The sequence below is a fragment of the Mastacembelus armatus genome, chromosome 5, assembly GCF_900324485.2.
Source record: "Mastacembelus armatus chromosome 5, fMasArm1.2, whole genome shotgun sequence".
Lineage (NCBI taxonomy): Eukaryota > Metazoa > Chordata > Actinopteri > Synbranchiformes > Mastacembelidae > Mastacembelus > Mastacembelus armatus.
Genome location: NC_046637.1, coordinates 18,859,372 through 18,879,166, shown reverse-complemented (window position 1 = coordinate 18,879,166; position 19,795 = coordinate 18,859,372). Strand labels below are relative to the sequence as shown.

Sequence of the window (19,795 nt, the reverse complement as noted above, 5' to 3'; positions counted from 1 at the left end):
ACTATGCATCACAAAGATTTCATAAGACTTTTGGTTAAGAAGCGTTGAGTTACATAAAGTTTGAAAGGTTACAAAGTAATCTCAGTGTTTAAATATTCATCAAGTCTACAATTAGACACCCTGTGCATAAATGGAGAAGATTTAGTTCTGTGGCTCAAACCACACAATGCTGAATGCTGAGTAAGGTGAAAAAACAGTTCAGTGTTACAATTAAAGGCTGAAGGGAAATGACGGAGGTGGTTTATATACTATATATATTACTAGAATCAGTTAACATCTTGTAAAATTTTACTTTAGAGGTACATTATTAGGGCAGCACGGTGAAGGAGTGGTTAACACTTTTGCCTCACAGCGAGAGGGTCCTGGGTTCGCAACCAGGCCTTTCTGTGTGGAGTTTGCATGTTCTCCCTGTGCTTGTGTGGGTTTACTCTGGTTTCCTCCCACAGTCTAAAAACATGCATGTTAAGTTGATCAGTGACTCTAAATTTCCCATAGGAGTGAGTGTGAGTGTGTGTGGTTGTGTGTCTATATGTGGCCCTGTGATGGACTGGTGACCTGTCCAGGGTGTACCCCTGCCTTCCACCCAAAGAGAGCTGGGATAGGCTCCAGCAGATCCCAGTGATCCTGGTTAAGGAATAAGTGGGTATAGATGATGGATGGATGGATGGTACATAATTAATCTTTGCCACAGCTGAAGCTAGAACTACAGATGCAGCACCACAGGGTCGGTGACCATGTTGACAGTTTAGTGATTTGTGATCCATACTTTGTGTATGGCTAACATAACAGCATGAATACTGTCAAGTCTGAATGATGTTTTTTTTTTTTTTTGCTTCTTTTAGTTAATTCTGTGCATATGTTGAAACGAGATAGATCCATGTAACCTACAAATATGAACATGAACTATTATCAAAAAAAGTGGTTAAAAGGACTAAACTGAGTATTAGGCCTGCGATGGGACTCTCTCATGGAAGTAATGCATTTAAAAATTAGACTCAATTAGATGTATTAGGTTTTTCTCTGACATGTACTTGAACAAAAAACATGCATGTATCTTTTTACTGCTAATACATATAAAGAACTGGTAACACCAGCAATGACATGTTGCATTTATTTACATTACTTAAGCTTGACGGTCTGCAGCACAATGCAAAAGAGTGGGCTGCCTGTAATAGCAGAAGGGAACCCTCTGTTTCTAAATTTAGTTCTCATTGGCGAAATACTGCAGCAGCAGCCGCCATAATCAATGCCCTATCTACGTCACAGCCCAGCTTGCTTTTCCTCTGCCCCAGTCCCCACTGATGAAGAGATTACATTTTCTGTCCCTCATTCCCCTGTGATTGATTATTCCCCACCCCCTCTTCTGGATCTTTTCCAGAGATCTCCTATGTTACAGGCTTTTGTATGAGCACCCTCATCTCATGCCCTCGGCTGAGGACAGCATTATATAAAAACAGCACTTTATAACACTGCTGCAATTTTGCTGCAGCCTGCCTGATCCTTTGTGAAACTGTGAGGGGGTAGTGATTGTGCTTCTGATGACTTAGGAAAAAATCCCTGAAGCATTAATGCCCTCGATTCCCAATAGAAATATGTGACTCTTATTTTTAGAAGTGCAACTTTTGGTATTTGGTTGCTGCACTCACTGTGGGTGACCAGGCAGGAGAGGCTGAAGAGAAAGGGAGAGATGAGAGGAACTACCCCAGTAATATACATTAAAAGGAGGATGAGGTGATATGTTGAAGGTTTTTGAGTCTTATGTGGAGATTAAGGACTTAATGAGGCAGTCATAGTTTTGTGGGGCAGAGTTGCAGAGGGAGAAATACTTAGCCTATTATGTGAATTAAACTTCATATAGTGGAGCCAAAAAATCAGTTTTTAGACTAGAGCCAAATGATAAACACAGGGTGATAAGATACATGAGGACAAATTCTTCTGGGTACTACTGTTTTGTTAGCTACCCAAACACTGTGTGCTCTGTGTCTTTTAATAAAAATTGAATAGCACCCTTACATGAGGAGATATACTACATCAGAGGATGTTAAACAAAAAATGAATAATGTGCTACAGCAACACCAGCTATGATAGCTGATTAGCTCACCTTAGATGTAAGCGCTGTCACTGGTTCAGATTTGCAGGTCAAGTTAAAAAGATCTGTATAAATTTACTGAAAATGCTGGTGTGGCCTGATTACAGGCCTTTAGGCAGCAGAATTTGCTATCTACCAAGAGATTCAATTGATAAATGGCAAAAACGCGTTTTAAAATCAATCACTGGGGCAGTCTGTGAAGAAGCGAGAGGACTCTGATCCTTCATATATTTTACCTGACCGGTGCTTTTTGCTTTCTGCTCCCTTGCACACACCATGTGCCAAATATCTCATGAGTATTGTTCTTCTTTCCAGAAATATCCTGTCATCAGAAATTATCCAATTGAAGCAACATTAGTCAAACTGACACCTAACTTCATGGACAGATGAAGCAATGTTATGTATTCCTTCGCTGATAAGAACCTTTAAAAAAATCTGTTATAAAGTGCTTAACTACATCTTGCAGGTTAGCAAGACACTGTAAATGATAATTTTATACAAAGATGGTTTTTCTATATATAAAACAACACAAATAGATTATGCAACACAACTCACTTGGCAGAGTTTGTGGGTTTATTTTTAAAAGACAATTAATCAGATCTGCTTCTCTAACTTTCCAAGTTCATGAAACAGACTCATATGATGTGGCTGTGTTTTTACTAACCCTTCTTTGCACTTGTACTTTGCATTTAGATTTTTTTTTTTTTTTTTCAACCATGCTCATTAACTTAGCTAGAAAGATTATTTTGCAGCCAGGTCGGCCTCAGTGAAAAGTCTGTACAACTAAAACTCCAGTCAGCATGTGTGGTATTATAAGGCAGATAGTAACATGAACAGTGGTAAAGCTGGAGGAAGGAAGACACACAGGAGTGATGGGGATCGTGATAAGAGCCTATACAGTGTTTGTCTCAGTCCACAAAGCCATGAATGAGCCCATAACTGAATATTTATGGAACATAGGCCAATTTGTGCTGACTCCACAAATGACTGTGTGAAGAGAGACACAGCCACAAACCACAGCTGCTATCCAGGATCGCTATAAATAACTCAGTATAGCAGTGGCCACACAACAGGTGACTGCAAGACAGCAGTATTTGTGCTTTGAAACCCCAGTGCAAGGAGTTTAAGTTCAGCTTGCTGACATTTTGTCAGTTTTGCAGTCTCTCTGAACAATTAGGTTTAGTGTTTATTTTACCTTCTTGCCAAAGGAAGCTGAGTCTATATTGATCATTTTATCAACATATAAGGATGGTCTGTTCAGGTGCTATTAAGCATAAACCTTTTTTTTATGATATTACTATCAGCTAAATTCAACACAATAGCAATTTCAAGGCACTTTTGTGAGGAGTTGGAGTTAATGTTTCCTCTGTGGTCAGAAGTTGAGTTGTGTCATTTTAAATGAAAGAAATAGCTGCAATGGACTGGTGACCTATCCAGGGTGTATCCCTGCCTTTCACCCAAAGAAAGCTGGGATAGGCTCCAGCAGATCCCTGTGACCCTAATTAGGAATAAGTGGGTATAGATGATGGATGGATGGATAATGAAAGGAATAAGTTGCTATATAAGTTGGCATGGGGTGTTCCCAAACTTCATAAGTGGTGTGTAGGTCTTACATTTAACATAACAAACTGAATCATAGTTATTGAGTATCTTAGCACACGGTAATATATTATTATTGAGTGGAAAGAAGCTCAGATGGGTTTTAACCATGGCAGAATGAGCCTGTGAGCTTCCCACTATCTGTAGTTACTAGCCTTAAGTCACCTGCTTATATGACATTGATGACATGCTAAGGTGGATGTTTAAGGAAGAGTGACTGCTGCACCTGCTGGTTCCTATTTAAGATGAGTTGAGAGCTATGGGTATCCAAGCTTCCTGGATGCTTTGAGTATTTACACCAACTAATTACATCCCTTCTAATTTTCTGTATATAGAGCTCTATATACAGCATTTTTTCTGCTTCTGTTTTGTTATTGTGTTTCTTTTTTAAAGACAAGACCCTTTTGGATTTTTATCAAGACAGACAATTATAATTATTATTGTTATTATTATTATCATTTCATATTTATACTACAGCTGGTATAAGTAAAATCTCAAACACAGACAGCAACTTCAAAAAAAGCAGCCACCACATTTGCAGTAGCTAGTTAGTTCTTTGCCTGAATGTGGCAACACCAGTATATTTCCAGCTGCAAGTCTGACCTGCTTTTTTTCTTTCCTACTTAGTTTGATACATACTTTACAGCACAGAACTGGTCTGACAATGACCTGCAACTCCCCCTCGGTTAGTCACAGGCTATTTTTTTAATAATTTCTCTGTGCATACGTGTGTGTGTGTGTGTGTGTGTGTGTGTGTGTGTGTGCAGAGAATATTTTCTAACATTGTCTTGATATTCTTCCATATAAATTAGTCCCTTATTCTGATTAAAGAACAGTGTGTAATTTAGCTCATGTTTCTGTGCTGGAAGTCCTTTGACCCTCGCACCTCCACCCACTGCTGGAGGTGAGAATATGTCTGTAGTCAGCTAAGGCTTAAAATAAGGAAGACATTGCATAGTTTTTATCTCTGTGGTTTCACATGAGGAAGGTTTCTCTCAGCACGTTTCTGTCCAGTTTTATATAGTGAGCTGCATCACAGCCGGGCTTCCGTCCAATCACAGGCCTGGAGTTGGCAGATATTGTAAAGCAGATGAAGAGATGTAAGCAGAGAATGACACAGTCTGTACATATATGGCATGAAGCAAAATCCTCAAATTACATGTTGTCACCACTATAAACCATCCCTGTCTCACATGCAGTAATTAACGTTATACAATGGCTTTTTGTCAGAGGAGCTAGCTGTGAGTACCCTCTAATTTGAAATGTCAAAAGTCTCTAAGTCTCTGCACCCACACAGTGAATACTTTTTTCTCTCCATTCTAACCTCGTGCCAAATAAGGATTAGATCACCAGTGATCAGAGGTGTGACCTGTGACATACTGTATGTGGATAATTTCGTTTGCTTGTCACCCACTGCTACTTTTCTCAGGCTGTAAACAAATAGATGCAGTAGTGTGTATATTTGTTCACCCAGTCTGGCCATTGTCCATCTCCAGCATTGATTCTGGCTCCAAGGTTCATTCTCCAAACAGAATCAGAAATTGATTGTGCAATATTGGACTGCTGGGTGTTGTTCAAAAAACCTTGGTCTAGACTTGAATATCTCAACAATTACTGGGTGGATTGTTGAAAAAATATGTCCAGAAATTCCTTTTACCCAGAGGATAAATCTTAATGACTTTGGTGATGCTGATGGTGGTGAAGCTGGGAAATATTATACCAGGTTACATAGTGAGCATGCTAACATGTGTATGTAAACATTTACCTCAAAGCACATAGCCTCACAAAGCTGCTAGCATGCTCGGAGACTCTCAAAATTTAAATTTAGTGAATATGTGCCTTAAGTTTACCCAGCCACCTGACGTTTCCTCACCATGAGAGTTTATGACCTATGTGCAGTAGCATTCAGAGTGGGACCATGCTATTGACGTTTTGTCCTCCACACTGTGTTCCCAGCAGGTTGTTCAAAAGCCAGACATGATCCCCTGCTTCATCTGTGGACTAAAGGGCACACTTTAGTGCAAAGTCCGCCAACTCAGAGACAAGCCATCGGTAGTTAAAGAATTGATCCTTGGTTTCATGTCTGAGTCTTTGAATGTGTCCCATTTATCGATCATTAATAGCACAGCAAGCATGTGAACAGGGTGAGTTGGAAGGCTCTTGATTGATTTACTTAGCTTTTTCATAACTTGAAATTTATCAGAGGTTTAGAGCATTAGAGCATCAGGTGATTCTGGAAATATATTTCTAAGTACGATTATCATCAAAACAGACAGACAGTCTTTCATATTTATGTGGCCTAGTAACTGGAAACATCTAGGTCAACACAAGCAAGTTACATAAACGCCAAAGTTCTGGTAGGCTCTGATTAAGGAGGGTTCCTTTTATTATTCCTGGCAACTTCCTCCCTGCACCTCCATCCCCCAGGCTGACTCCACATCCGACTGTGGTGCTCCTGTCCTCAGGCTCTGTCACTGAGGGGAAGGAGCGAAGGATTAGGACACACCTCAGTGGGCAGTAGCTGGCTGCTGCCCGGCCCGTGGTGCCTGACTCATCCCATTCTCCTCCACTTTTCATGGGCTGACATTCCCATCAGCCCCTGCTCTCACAGGCAGCTCATTGCTTTGACATGCTGGTGAGTTTGCAAACGAACTAGGAACTTTTACCTCTGACCAAACAGAGTGGGTGAGTATTTGCAAAGCGCAAATGGCTGCAGGAGGCAGTGACTAAAAGCCCATTAGGCTGAGTCACCCTTGCTTCAGTGGTACTTGGATTTTGTTTTTGCCTTTAATCCACAACACATAAATTTTCAAATGTAAATACATCTGATAGATCTTTTTTGGGTTAAAGAGTATGGCTGAAGCAGGTCTGATTCACTCTGTGAACTGAGGCAAATGCTATTGATTCCAAATGCTTTCTGCTACAGACCACACTTCTCACTATAGCTCCTGCTCCATTTAGCACATTGGCTCCCCTCAGCTTCCATTATTGCCATATCTGCAGTCTGGTTTTGTAAGCCCTGAGTGGTCCGAGTACAGCTGATGCTGTCACAGGACAGGAAGCTTATTTTAGCTCTGCACTTTAATTGCCATTTGTCCTGCCATTATTTTCAGGGCTGTGCGCAAAATGTTGGAGCATATGAAAGGTTTTTGATTATTTGTCTGCCCTCAAGTGAAACACACATTAGGTTATTATGTTTGTGAGAAAATTATGTGTTCGTCAGCAAGATATTACACAATGCTTTCAAAATGGTATGAATTTCAATGAAAGCCAGCCCAGAAGCTCTAGGAATCATTCAATTATGCATGATATATTTCTCATGCAAAATATTGGAGTTCACCTCGTGCAGCAGACCTGGTATTAAAGGTACTGTGGAGTTTGTGCCCATTAATAGAAGGGATGTCACCATCCTTCTGCTGTGGTCCTGAGTGTGATGCAAATCCTTTCATTCAGATCTGATACTTATCTAAAACACACAACTAGCCCAACACAGCCACAACATGAAAATGAGACAAGACAGAAGTTAGTTCATTTCAAAATGTAAAAATAGAGAGAGCGGTAACAGAAGACGTGCAGTATTGATAAAAGATGTGTCTGGCACATTGAAATACCAGGTATATGATGATTTTGGCATGCTTTATTTTTCAAGAGCTACTTGAGCCAGTACTGGGTGTATGTGATCCAGACTATCAGGTTTAAAATCTTTATTTACTGACACTGATATGTACAAAAACTGAAATTCTAACTAAAATTCTAATAATGTACAGAAGGTGTTTCTGTGAATTGTTTTGTGTTATTATAATAGGAAAGTCATTGTAAAACCTAGATGCAAAAATATCTGTCACATTTATTATAACCAGTTGGGAAGACGAGTCGAAGGGGACAGTACGAACTTGAGGGATCATTTTGACAACTTAAAGATGCCCAGCTGTGATCACAGACTTGAAAACATTCTGTCCACCTGAATAATTTGAAGGATGAGGGGTTGTCCTGCTCTGAAAAAGGCACAGTGTTCCTGATAAATCTAATGTCACTTTTCTCAGTCAGCACTTTAAGCTCCTGAGCTGGTCAGACCAACATCTGATCTAATTTTCTGCTCTCCCAGTCTGCTGTCCCTGGTTTTGGTGCGAATCATAGTTTCATCTCCCAGCAATTAGACTGTGAATACATTGTGGTCTGACCTTTTTCTGGCGGTTTTATGGAAGTGGAGCTGTTTTTTTCCCTCTTTTTTCTCAAATGAGTCGTGACTTATTGTCTTTATTAATCTTTGTCTATTCATGGGGGGGGGGGGGGGGGGGCGTCTGTGCATTCACACTGTGTTCAGATTCACAGTAGTGCATTTAAATGTAGTTATACTTTAAGGCTCTATTTGTTTCCTTTTTGGCTAACTAATAAGCTTGTAATCATTTCTGATTTACAAAGTTTGTCAATAAGCCTTTTAATCTCCAGGACCAGATTGTATTTTTTTTTTTTTTTTTTTTTTTTTGTAAATAAATACAACCTAGTTTGGAACATAATAAAAACAAAACTGAGTTAATAGTATATTTCCTGTAAGGCAGGGTATGGGGCTTTCTTCATGCTGTTTTGACAGCTGTGCTGCAGATTTAGTGGCGGTGAGTGTGTCTGGGGGTGGGGGTTGAGATTGATCTTGGAAAGTCATGTGAGGAATCCTAAAATTCTGGTGATGTGGAGAGCTGACCCAGGCTAAATGTGGTTTTGCAAGACCACCTTAGGAAGGCTGCATTCAATTAACACATAAAATAATACAGATCATTGATACCTGTAGCCATGTTTGTTTTCATTTAATCTGCACCCACGACTGCATATATTCCATCATGATGTTACATAAAACAAGTTATTGTCTTTGTGAGTAGTTTATTGACCAAACACATGTGCAGACTTTTTTGCTTTTCTCTGTATCACTGTCAGTTGTTTGGCCTGGACAAACTAAGCAACTTGGTGTCAGCTACTTTGGTTCTGTTATATTGTGATGGCTGATTGAGACTTTAGCCTTTTTAATTATTAACTAAATAAAACAAGAAAGAAAAAAAAACAGACTCCTACAGAGAGCAGTCATTAAATATTTAGCCTAACCATTCCACTGATGCTCTGCTCATTATCATGGGCTGCCTTACATCTGTTGTTTATGTTTGTGTTCTGTGTAAAAATGGATAGAGAATGAATAATGATGCATGTCCTTCCTATAAGCCTTATTGTGTTTTTCTGACAAAGCTGTCCTACCACTTAAACAGCTCACTGTGCTACAGCAGGTGTGTGTGTGCGTGTGTGTGTGTGTTTGTATGTGTCCGCATGGGGAATCTCCTCCTCAGTCCCGCCCCTACACATTAGTTTTGTGCATGTGGTCAAAAAAAAAAAAAAAGGAGGCAGGCTGTGCTGCACCACTCACTCCACTCAGAGCTCAGCGCGCTCAGCATCCTCCACACTGCGGGCGCTCTACTGGGAGACTCCAGCCGACGCTGCTGTCTCTATAAACTCCTGGAAGAGTCAAACCAGTTTTCTTGAAGGGAATCTCTCCCTTTCAGTTAAGTGAAGTGGCTCTGACGCGTGCTAGAAAACGCGCAGTCTTAACCTGTTCCCGATGTGGAGCCTTGTATGTTATAAGACCAAAATAAGACGCTTTTTGGACTCCAGGTGGGACGCGGAGTTTGCGTTTTGGATGTGCGGATCCTGGCGCTCTGTATATCGGATCAAGCACCCACAGTGCTAGTAGCCAAAAGACTGAAAAGACTGTGCCAAAGACAGACCCAAAGCAGCGCGGGAGTTAAGATGGTCCAGAACGTAATTTTGGTGTTTTTCCGCAGGAGGCTGAGCCAGAGGCCGGCGGTGGAGGAGCTGGAGAGTCGCAATATCCTGAAGCGTAAGTATCCATAGAGATTTACGTCCACACCGTCTCTGTAAAGGCAACCACCGCACTTCAGTGTTTGTGGCACACATATATTGTGTTTTTGCGTAATTTTGTCTGAATATATCAAACGGAGTTACGGGTCAGGAAACTGAAATGAGGAATAGGTTTTTCGTGTCTTAATAGGCTTAACAGGTAACCCTTTTTCAAATAACACATTCACTGTACATTATACTATTAATAGTTTTAATTGTGATTATTGTCAGAATAGTAGACACATTATAATATTTATTTACCCAATGACAGGCAACTTTAATAAATGCTAACTCTGTAACTTTTAAATAATCATCTAATAATCAATTTGTCTGAACTGAAAAACTTGAAAACTGATTCTATCACTTAAAAGTTGAGTCTTTTTTAAGAAAAAAAAAAGATGTTCTTAATGTTTTTTGTTTAAAGCTTCTTAAATGAGGTTTGGGAATGAAATATATTTGTATTTTGCACTGGTCAGACAAAAGAAGTCCAGAGGTTTCAGTAACCTTGAGCTCATAGAAGTTGTAATCAACTTTTTTAGTAACTTCTAATGTAATCCATTCAAATAATTAATAGTGAAAATGACTGTAAACCTGTTTTGTCTTTGCCAGAAAGCTCAAATATAGACATCTAATTTTCCATACTTACGTTTTTTTGAGTAAATGACAAATTCCTGACTATAAATTTGCCAAGAGACTGTAATCCTGTACTGCTGCATCGCACACACACACACGTTGAACATATGTTCTGCAATTTGTAGCCCAAGTGCAAGTATGATGCAGGACCTGGAGCCTCAGTAGTTTTTTATTGCTATTTAAAATCCTGACTGCGTTTTCTTGTTGTGCATCTTCTCCACTGGGATTTTTTTTTTCTCACACTTGGACCTTATAAAAAGACTGCAGCTCACTCTTTAGTGGTGACGCTGTTTTATCAGTAGAATCGTTTCACTTCCTCGAGGAAAAGGTGTAAGATTGTGGAAGTTCAAACTGTGAAACTTGTCCCGCTGTTCCTGGAAGTACAGAACAATTAGAAAACAGCTATGTGAGGAATGAAGTCCCACATTTGTACTGAAGTGGGTCTCCCAGTTGACTCAGGCCACCTGTGAGCAGCTGGGTGTTTTTCTTTCTGCACAGCAACACATGCTCAAGCTGCACAGCCATCAGGACACACACCCTGAACCACAAGACATCCACTGACAAACTAAATGCCTACAAATGCAAATGTATGTTGCATCCAAACAGTGAAATAAGATTAGATGGTGCCAGCCTCAGTTTAAGCAGTCACACTAGTTCAGCACCAGTGTTTATTTTGGAGTTAATGAATGAAAAATAAGACAGATTAGAAATAAATTCAAGTCAGTTCAACATTACTTACTGGTCTGCTGTGTCTAAAAAAGATAAACCCTCTTACTGCTTTAATCTTCCCTGTTCTCACATTTAGCACATGAGTCCTGTCCTCAGAACTATTACAGTCTGGTTCAATTAGGAGTATTGATTGTGAGGAGAAGCAGCCATGTGAACTCTATTAATCACAGACTTAATCAGCTGTCCAGACAGTGCTAGTGTAGTTACCTAACTGAGAGCCTCTAAAAAGGCAACATTTTTCTGATTAAAGTGGAAGTCAGTGTCTAAATGATTTGGACTTACATTTTGGCTATTGTTTTTTTTTTTTTTTTTTTTTGTCAACAGAGAGGAATGACCAGACAGAACAGGAGGAGAGGAGGGAAATCAAACAGCGACTGAATAGAAAGGTAATGATTTGAGCACCTTCCTACCATCTCACCAATTTAATCCCACATTTGGGCACACAAGCCCTCACTTGGACTATCATTCAGCCAAAACACAACATTGATACCTAACCTATTGTTGTTTTTAATGTTTAGTTCCATTGCCAATCTTTTTGGGTGCACCGATAAGCTAATGAGCTCCACCGCTAATGGTTGCATTCATTTTTCAGTTAAACCAGCGGCCGACGGTGGATGAGCTGCGGGACAGAAAGATCCTGATTCGTTTCAGTGACTACGTGGAAGTAGCCAAAGCTCAGGACTATGACAGGCGAGCTGACAAGCCCTGGACCAGGCTGTCAGCAGCTGACAAGGTAGCTATCAAACCTGCCAAGCCTTGAATAATTTTTTACGAAACTCCATAAGAATTTCAGATTGCACCATCAGACCTGCAGCAAACATTGTCACTACTGCTGCTACAATAGTTAAAATTTGTCAATTTTAGACAATATATAAATGAAATTACATTAATTCATCATTTTTATTGATTAATCCATCAATCCCTGTTATGCTGCGAAATAGTGAAAAATGTCATATAATAATTATCTTGTCTTTTGTGTAATATTAAAAGTCACACTGCAGGAATGCCAGAAACTATCGTGATAAACATTTCCAGGTTGCCACTTAATTTAATCATAGGTTTAAAAATTGCCTAATGTTTGCACTGTCTGAACTTGTCTAAGACTTCTGCATAAAAACCAGCTAACCTTACATAATCTACGCTGGAACAGCAGATGCTACTTGAGCTTCACCACCTGAGCGTTGTATGAAAGGGCACACCTGATCTTATGTTTGATGTTGCCTGTTCTGCAGGCAGCGATACGGAAGGAGCTGAATGAGTTTAAAAGCAACGAGATGGAAGTTCATTCTTCGAGCAAGCATCTGACAAGGTAAGAGCGAGGCCTGCACGATCTTGTTTTTTTTTTTTTTGTTTTTTTTGCTGTCTGTCTGCTTTATTGTCAGTGGCAGATCTCTGAGAGGGTCAGGGTGACGTGTGAAGACCCGAAGACAAAGGTGTATTATGTGAGAGTTTCACATGAATGAGCGCACACTTTGCAGAGTAGGACTTAAATTTAGCTGCAACCAGGACCCTTGAGATTAGAAGGTTGCACCTTTTGCACCACCTCTCTGCTGTAATAAATGTTTGCACATACTTAGCTTAGGTTTTTAGCAAAAAAGAAAAATGGCTTAAATTAGCTGGGGTTGTGCTTACGCAAGGCCCCATTTTTTGAAGAGAGGGCATTGGCTGCTTTTAAGAGCACTGTCCATTGGGCTAATAATAGCACTCTTGATTGATGAAACCCCAGTATGTGGCTATTGCTGCCCACACTCACACTTTCCACTCATTCTCCCCCTTGCAGGTTCCACCGCCCTTAGCAAGGTTTCTTCTGTGAAGAGTTGCTGAAATCTGGTTCTGTCAGTGAAGACCTTGCACAAAGTCTTCCAGAGCCCTGGTGCACAGTCAGTGGGTGTCCTGATATTTGGGCCCAGTGAACCTTGGAGGCTATGCCTCTAGAGATGGAGCTGCCGGTGGACGGACACGCATGCAGCAAGCTACACTTCTTCTCAGAGGAACATCTCCTTAACCTTCACTTCACCTTGTCACCGGAAGAATCAAGGACATGTATTCGCCATAGACAAGCAGAGACCTCTTTTTGTAAACAAACTTTTTTGAAAGACCTTTTTGATGCCACAGGGGGGAAATGTGCATGTGACTGAGTTGAGTCCCACTCCAGTACCAGTAGTCACATCCCCGAGCTGTGTCTGAGTCTCTCAGCTGATGATAACTTTCATATCGATGATCTAAATGTTCTGAAACAAAAACCTTGTCTGTGTACAAGACAGAAATCCCTTTGTAAGCACTATTTATTGTCTGCACAATACAGGTTTTCAATTTGTAACAAACTTTGTTTTGTCTTGTGTATAGCGTGATTTTAGCAGTTTAATATTACTTTAATATCATGGCATTAAGGATTGATTGATTGATTGATTTTGTAGTGTCAGAATTAGGATGAAAATTACCGATTACACTTCTCATGGGTTGTAATCCCTTCAGGTTTATCCGCAAATAAACACTTTCATTTTTGTGCTTTAGTAAGCAGATAATAAAATTGTAGTCACACTCACCTTGTTGCATCAGATTAAGCAGCAATTAGTTTACGTAGTGCAGGCACTGACCTATTTCCTCTCATCATGTGCATCTGTAGGGCATTAACTCCACACAGTTAAGCTTAAATTAGCTTAAACTCTCTCATGAAAACAAGTTTCCCAGACCACATTTGTCCAATTTAGTCCAAGCTGTGGATCTAACAACTGCGTCTCACACTGGCAGAGAAACAAGAATGAGAGAAACAAGCCATTGTGTCTGGCTTACAGAGATGTGGCAGCACATTTGAGCTCTGAGCTCATTATTCCCAGACAAAGACATTCAGTTATTGGTGATGTAGGTGCATGTGAGGTTACTGAAAAGCCTCTTTCAGAAGGTAAAAACCTCTTACCTGATATTAACATTTAAAAAACAGCAAAGCAATCCTGGTCTGTCCGGCGCGTTCTGATTGGCAGTGCAGTTTTTAGCTTCCTCTCTGACATCAACATGCACGTTTTGCGAGTCACAGCCTCCGTCTTGGCTCCAGTTCGGGGAACAGATGGCAGCTTCAGTTTAAACTGTGCTGTACACCAGGACCACTTACTGTCCAGAGTAATGACACGAGCTGCCTCGGCTGATAATGGCCAATACGATGCAGAACAACAGTGAGAACCTGTGGAGGTGTGTGGGGGGAGCAAGGGATGTTTTCGTGGGCGTGAGGGGGATATCCTGACTTCCGGGTGTCCCTAAGTTGAGTGAAGTCCAAGGGTAAACACACGCACGCTGAACATATGTTCTGCAATTTTTAGCCCAAGTACAAACACGATGATTTTTTTAGTTCAAAAATAGCCTTTGGATTATAAATCGCGTCATATTTTGGACCTTTTCCTGTTTGTCAACACATTCCTGGAGCATCTTTTTTCAGTAATTTAGCTGCATTGCATAGGAGCTATATGCATCAGTATTAATCAGCATCGGTTGGCACTAACTGTGCCACAGTTATAGTCACTAGTTACTTACATCATTCCAGATGCAACTACAAAAGAATGTAAAGTAGCTCTATGTCCATTACTTTTGAACCACAAATATTTGTATAAAGAAATCCAGTCATGTGCTGAGACTAAATATCACAAGTGACACAGTTCTTTTATTTGAAAACACACAGGCCATAATGGTGCTTTAATGATGTAACTGATAATTACTGTGATCCATAATGATGCATCAGTTTTTACATTACAGTCCTAGCCAGTCTCTGGACCAGGCGTCACTCCTGAGCACCAGGTTGGCTCCTAATATGGTGCCTTCTTATATAACTTCCGGCAACAAGAATAAGATGACAGCCCCAAATAAAGGCACAACCACATACTGGCATGACAGCTAAAACTGTTAGTGAAGAACACTCACAAAAACAAGCACCACGCCACCCTGAACAACTGAGACTGGATGTTTTGTTTTTGTTTCTGGTGCAACTGTAAAAAAGGTTTAGATGATTTCATTTCAAGAACAAAGATACGCAAGCCCCACAGCACTAAGTTTATTATGGCCATGCTACAGTTGTCATGCACATGCCTTCATCCACCATGTCTCATAATAATTGCTACAGTGGAATAAGTCATTGTCCAGTAATTACAAGCAACCTACTGAGGCCAAGTGCAAGAGACAACAAGTGAGGGTTGCCAGGTTTGGAGTGGCTGTTGAGGAGCTTTGAACAGAATGCAGCATTTCCTTGGTGACTGTAGAAAGTTTAGTGAGTAAAGTCAAATTTTAACATGCAGAACCTTTACTTGTAATTCAGTATTCTAAGTCTGTGGGAGTTCTACTTTTACTTTAACAAAAGGGTTGTAATACTTTCATACTTCACTGTATTCCTCAAGTTGTATAACTGTGCCACAATTACATCATTCCAGATGCAACTACAAAAGAATGTAAAGTAGCTCTACATCCATTACTTTAAAACACTTTTGTAGTCACACATTTGCATCAGTAATATACATATTATAGGGGTCATGCATCTGCATTGTGAGTACTTTGACTTTTTGCTACTTTTAAGTATATTAGCTTGTCCTCATATGGCTTCTTTTATTTGATTATAAGAGCTGAATGTTTCCATCAGTAGAAACAAAAATGGAAAACCAAATAAGTGTTGACACACAAGTGGATATTAAATGGAACATGTCTGGTCTCATGTTTAAGCAATGGAGCCATCTACTGTCTAATAACTGCATTATCTGGCTGATTCAAAATTACACATGAAATTTCCAGTTGAAGACAGTGATAATACTTTGTCTCAGAAATGTCAGTAACTGCATGCCCATTTTTAAAGTTTCCTCCCACTCAAAAATAAGTTCTGTTTATATGTTACTTCATTGTGTTGTATGCCAGAAAGACGCTATGTGCAAAGTTTAACACTACAGGGAAAGTTTCTCTGAGCTTACCTTAAAATCTTTTGAAAATTTGAAAATCAATATTTACATATCACACATGCAGCTTATTAAGGAGAAGAGAAAGGGTTAATGTGGTTACATTTTAAAAAACTAAATTGAGTGTTTTGTGGAAAGTATATTGTTCAAAGCAGACTCATTTCAAATGTCTTTATGCATGATTGAAGGGACTTTTAACAAATCAAAGAATCAAACTGCAACATAATTCACCATTGTCCATCAGCATTAACATTAGAATCACTGACATGACTGTGCCATAAATGAGCAATGGCCTTAGTTTAATTTTCCCTGATTAGTGGAGGTTGAATGATTGTAAAGGTTTGATATGTTCAGCTTTTTTTCGGTTGTTCAAATACAGTAGCTGTTATCATGTTTAAAGCATGTCACACAGCTGGGAGTGACCAATGCAGATGGAAGAATCAGCCTAATGTCACAAGCTGCCAGAAAGTTCTGGCTTGAATCTGGGCTCCTGTATCAGTGGAAAATTTTTGGTAAAAGGTCATAGTGCAGCAGCTAACACTGGCTCCCTGTAATCCACTTCAAAAACAAAACGGGTTCCAGAAGAATGAGGTCAAGCCCCGTAAACAAGTTGCTCAGGTTGCAAACAGATTATTAGGTCATCTTCATTCTGCAAAGAATATGGATTTGTCATTTTATGCAAATTCTGTGTTGAGCTATAACTAAAGTGTTTTCTCTGGTACTGTCACTCATTAAATTGGGTCACCACACTTGATGAAGTAGGCAAATTCTTTTGTAGGTAAGTACAGAGGTGGCATGGATTTAATCTGTAAAATAAGCTCTGCAGGAACACAGTAATCTTTCCATGACTTCAACCTGGGATATTTTAATTTGGTTCATTTCTTACTGATGTGATATCATTGGGATTAACTTGGCTCAGGCTCCAGACTTTGCATGAAGCCCTATGAGATTACATTACATTCCATTACTACTGAATTAAATCTAGGATCCCGCATTTCCACACTATAGAGCCTGGGCCTCCTCCAGTGTTTCCAAAATCCTGGGTCATGTTGTTGTTTCAAGGACTAGAATTAAATGTAAAAATTAACTTCATACCCAACTGACTCAGAATGTTACTTAGGTAAAAGTACATCAGTAAGATGAGCAACATGTTTCTGAAGTATCACAATAAAACTACTCATTATGAAGCAGGTCAAATCATTACATATTGTCTGATTATCATTACCATTGGATTAGCATTATTTGAATATAAACGTTAAGTACAATATTTGCCTCTAGACTGTAGTTTCATAAAATGGAAATATGTACTAAATGGAAAAGCTACTTGAGTAAATGTACCTTCTTACATTCTACTGTTTATGAAAAGGTCAGGAAAACATGGGTATTAGTGACTGTGGAGAATTTTGCTTGTGTGTTGCCTATATCTATGTGACAACTCCCTTTTTGTAGATACTCAGATAAAATGCAGCATGCTATCCTCACACTCCCTAGGCACGGTCACCTTGTAGCTGTGACATGATAATTTGTAATTGCACCCATTGTTGTTGTCCCAGTAATCACATCCTTTTACGTGATAGCAGATGGCGAATTCTAAAACAGATCCTGGTTGCAAAATGAAGGGTGGCACTGGTAAACGAAATCTGAAGATATCTGTGTCTGGACCCTTGCCCTCCTCGTGGTTTCCACGTGATGCCCAGGATGCTCTTGTATCTGTGTGTGTTCTCCAGTTGGTGAAGGAGTAGTGCACTGTGACCTCCTTCTCATAAGCTAAATTAAGTACTTGTACAGTGCCTGTGATCCCATATTCTGAACACAGGACCTGCTCCAGACACACACACTGTGTGCAGAGACGTTTCAGGAAGTCCGGATGAGCTCCCATATTTTCAGGAAAACAAGGTTTGAAGTAAGGGAGGGACAGCTCTGCTGATTTCCCAAAAGCCAATTCAGAGTTCATCATCAGTCTGAACAAAACATGCTGGGGTATGAGAGGATGCTCATGGACTCTGAAGACTTTAACTTCCTCTAACTCCAGACCCAGTGAGTCCACAAAGCGTACCTGTGGGCTCCTAGGTTTCTTATTCCTCTCTACAAATGAATGAAGAGATTGAGCTCGTCTCCTCATGATTGTCTTGGTTGAAGGTTCACTGGACAAACTGTGCTTTAAAGCTGGTTGATTTACTGAGAGAGGTCTGGGACCAGGAGGGCGGATCCGAACGGGGGGTTTGGGAGGTTGAGGCTTGGGATCATAAATGTCTCGAAGACGAATGGTAATATTTTTAGAGTTGGATATACTGTTGGAGCCACTGATGAACTGCAACTGGGTCCCACTGTCCTCACCAGAACCTCTTTGCTGCCATTTATCACAAGTTCCCGCCATGTTCACCACATAAAAGCACCTTAAAAAACAAACCAACCAATGTATAACCTAATCATTTAGTTCTTCATAGCACACATACAAATATCCTGGTAGAATCAGATTTTAGATATAACAGTTACAAGACTAAAGTTAAATGCTTGAATTCTGAAGCAATGCAAATATTTCTCAATGCTAAACATGTTCAGGAAGACCCAAACCTTTGTAGCAGAGATGGCTTGTACTCTGTTGCGGAGCTGTGCTCTTGCATTGAACTTCTTTACTGTCTGGATGTTGCTATAAACCCGACTGCAACCAGATGACAGATAAGAGGAGCAGCAAGTGTCAGCAAAACTCCTCAGGAGGCTGCTGTAAGCCAGCAAATGCTGATGATGTAATAAGACTTAATAAACAACACTGCTTCTGAAGTCATTAGCAACGACACTGACAACTAGGTCTGGTGAACAAAGGTGAATCTGTGACTCCCACAGATTTCAGTTCAGCCCTTGACATATAAGATGAAACCTTAACTGGGGATGGGAGGTGTAGAGTGAATATTTATAGCAGATAGTGGTGGGCTGTGTCTCCGCTTTCTAAAAATGCCTTTCTTGCTCCTTGAAAAGAATAAGATAAGAGAAACTTCATTAATACCAGAAGGAAAATCCAGGTAAAGTTCACCTCCCCAATTAAAGGACAAATAACTTCCAATTGTATTAAAGTTATTCTTTTAGAAAGTCTGGAGATATTTAAACCTACTTCAAAATAATTGAAGAGCTACTTAAACCTAGAATTTCATGAAACATTAGATTAGCTCACATTATATTAGAGTAGATTCAAATATTTCATATATTGCACCTCATTCTTTTATTTGTGTTTGCATACTTTTCTTTAAAATGACCATGATGCTATTTATTTTCTTTATTCACAGAAAGTGTTCAGAAAGTTCTGTTTCTAATTAGCTACAGAACAGCCGTGTTCAAGTCACCAAACCCTTGGAAGACCAAAGTAATTCTTTTTAAAAATGAAGACACTTTCTTCTCCTTGTCTTCCTCTTCTAAATTGCTCTTTTCTCTCCCTTTACCCTTCTTGTGTTTTATCTTCTCCTCCAACTTTTCTTGTTTCTTTAGCAGCTGCTTCCTCTTACCCTGTTGCCTCCATGTTCTTATCTCCTTTATGTCAGGAGTATCATCTGAAAAAAGGACATTATTAAAGGCCTGGAGGACAGCTGACCCCTGCAGTAACATTGTGTCAACGTTAGGATCTTGTCAATCTGATGTCTGTCTTAAAAACAAAAGAGAAAACTTTCTTACCCCCAAGCTTAACGGCCAGCTCCTTCTCACAGGTCCTGCAAATGGCCTTGACAATTCGATCTCTCTGATATTCGAGGTAATATATTTTCAGATTTAAAATGGGGCTTTTCTTCTGAGCCAATTCTTGTTTTCTTGTCTCCTCCTCCTCCTTTCCTTTACTATTCTTACTGACTCTCTCCTTCTTTCCACCACTCCCCTGACCTCCTCTCTCCTCCCTCTCCGTCATCTGTCTTATTTTCTCCTCTGTTATTTGCTTTTT

The 19,795-nt window shown here is 39.9% G+C and overlaps 2 protein-coding genes across 3 annotated transcripts in view; one reads left to right on the top strand and one right to left on the bottom strand.

Annotated features, from left to right (window-relative positions):
- The window catches only part of phactr3b (phosphatase and actin regulator 3b), a 39,944-nt gene extending 26,678 nt beyond the window's left edge, over positions 1-13,266 (top strand). For both annotated transcript variants that reach the window (XM_026307217.1, XM_026307218.2), the window contains exons 9-13: positions 9,511-9,566; positions 11,273-11,334; positions 11,541-11,681; positions 12,181-12,257; positions 12,729-13,266. In XM_026307217.1, coding sequence (XP_026163002.1) covers positions 9,511-9,566; positions 11,273-11,334; positions 11,541-11,681; positions 12,181-12,257; positions 12,729-12,744 — 352 coding nt within the window. In that variant the 3' untranslated portion in view covers positions 12,745-13,266. The remainder of the gene's footprint in view (positions 1-9,510; positions 9,567-11,272; positions 11,335-11,540; positions 11,682-12,180; positions 12,258-12,728) is intronic.
- A 2,764-nt stretch (positions 13,267-16,030) lies between these two features.
- On the bottom strand, positions 16,031-19,026 carry ppp1r3db (protein phosphatase 1, regulatory subunit 3Db). Its single transcript, XM_026307222.1, has 2 exons — positions 18,448-19,026; positions 16,031-18,269 (listed from the first exon to the last, which is right to left on the bottom strand). The coding sequence occupies exons 1-2, from the start codon at positions 18,495-18,497 to the stop codon at positions 17,327-17,329; spliced, it is 993 nt and encodes a 330-aa protein (XP_026163007.1). The 5' UTR covers positions 18,498-19,026; the 3' UTR covers positions 16,031-17,326.
- Between the last annotated feature and the right edge of the window lie 769 nt (positions 19,027-19,795).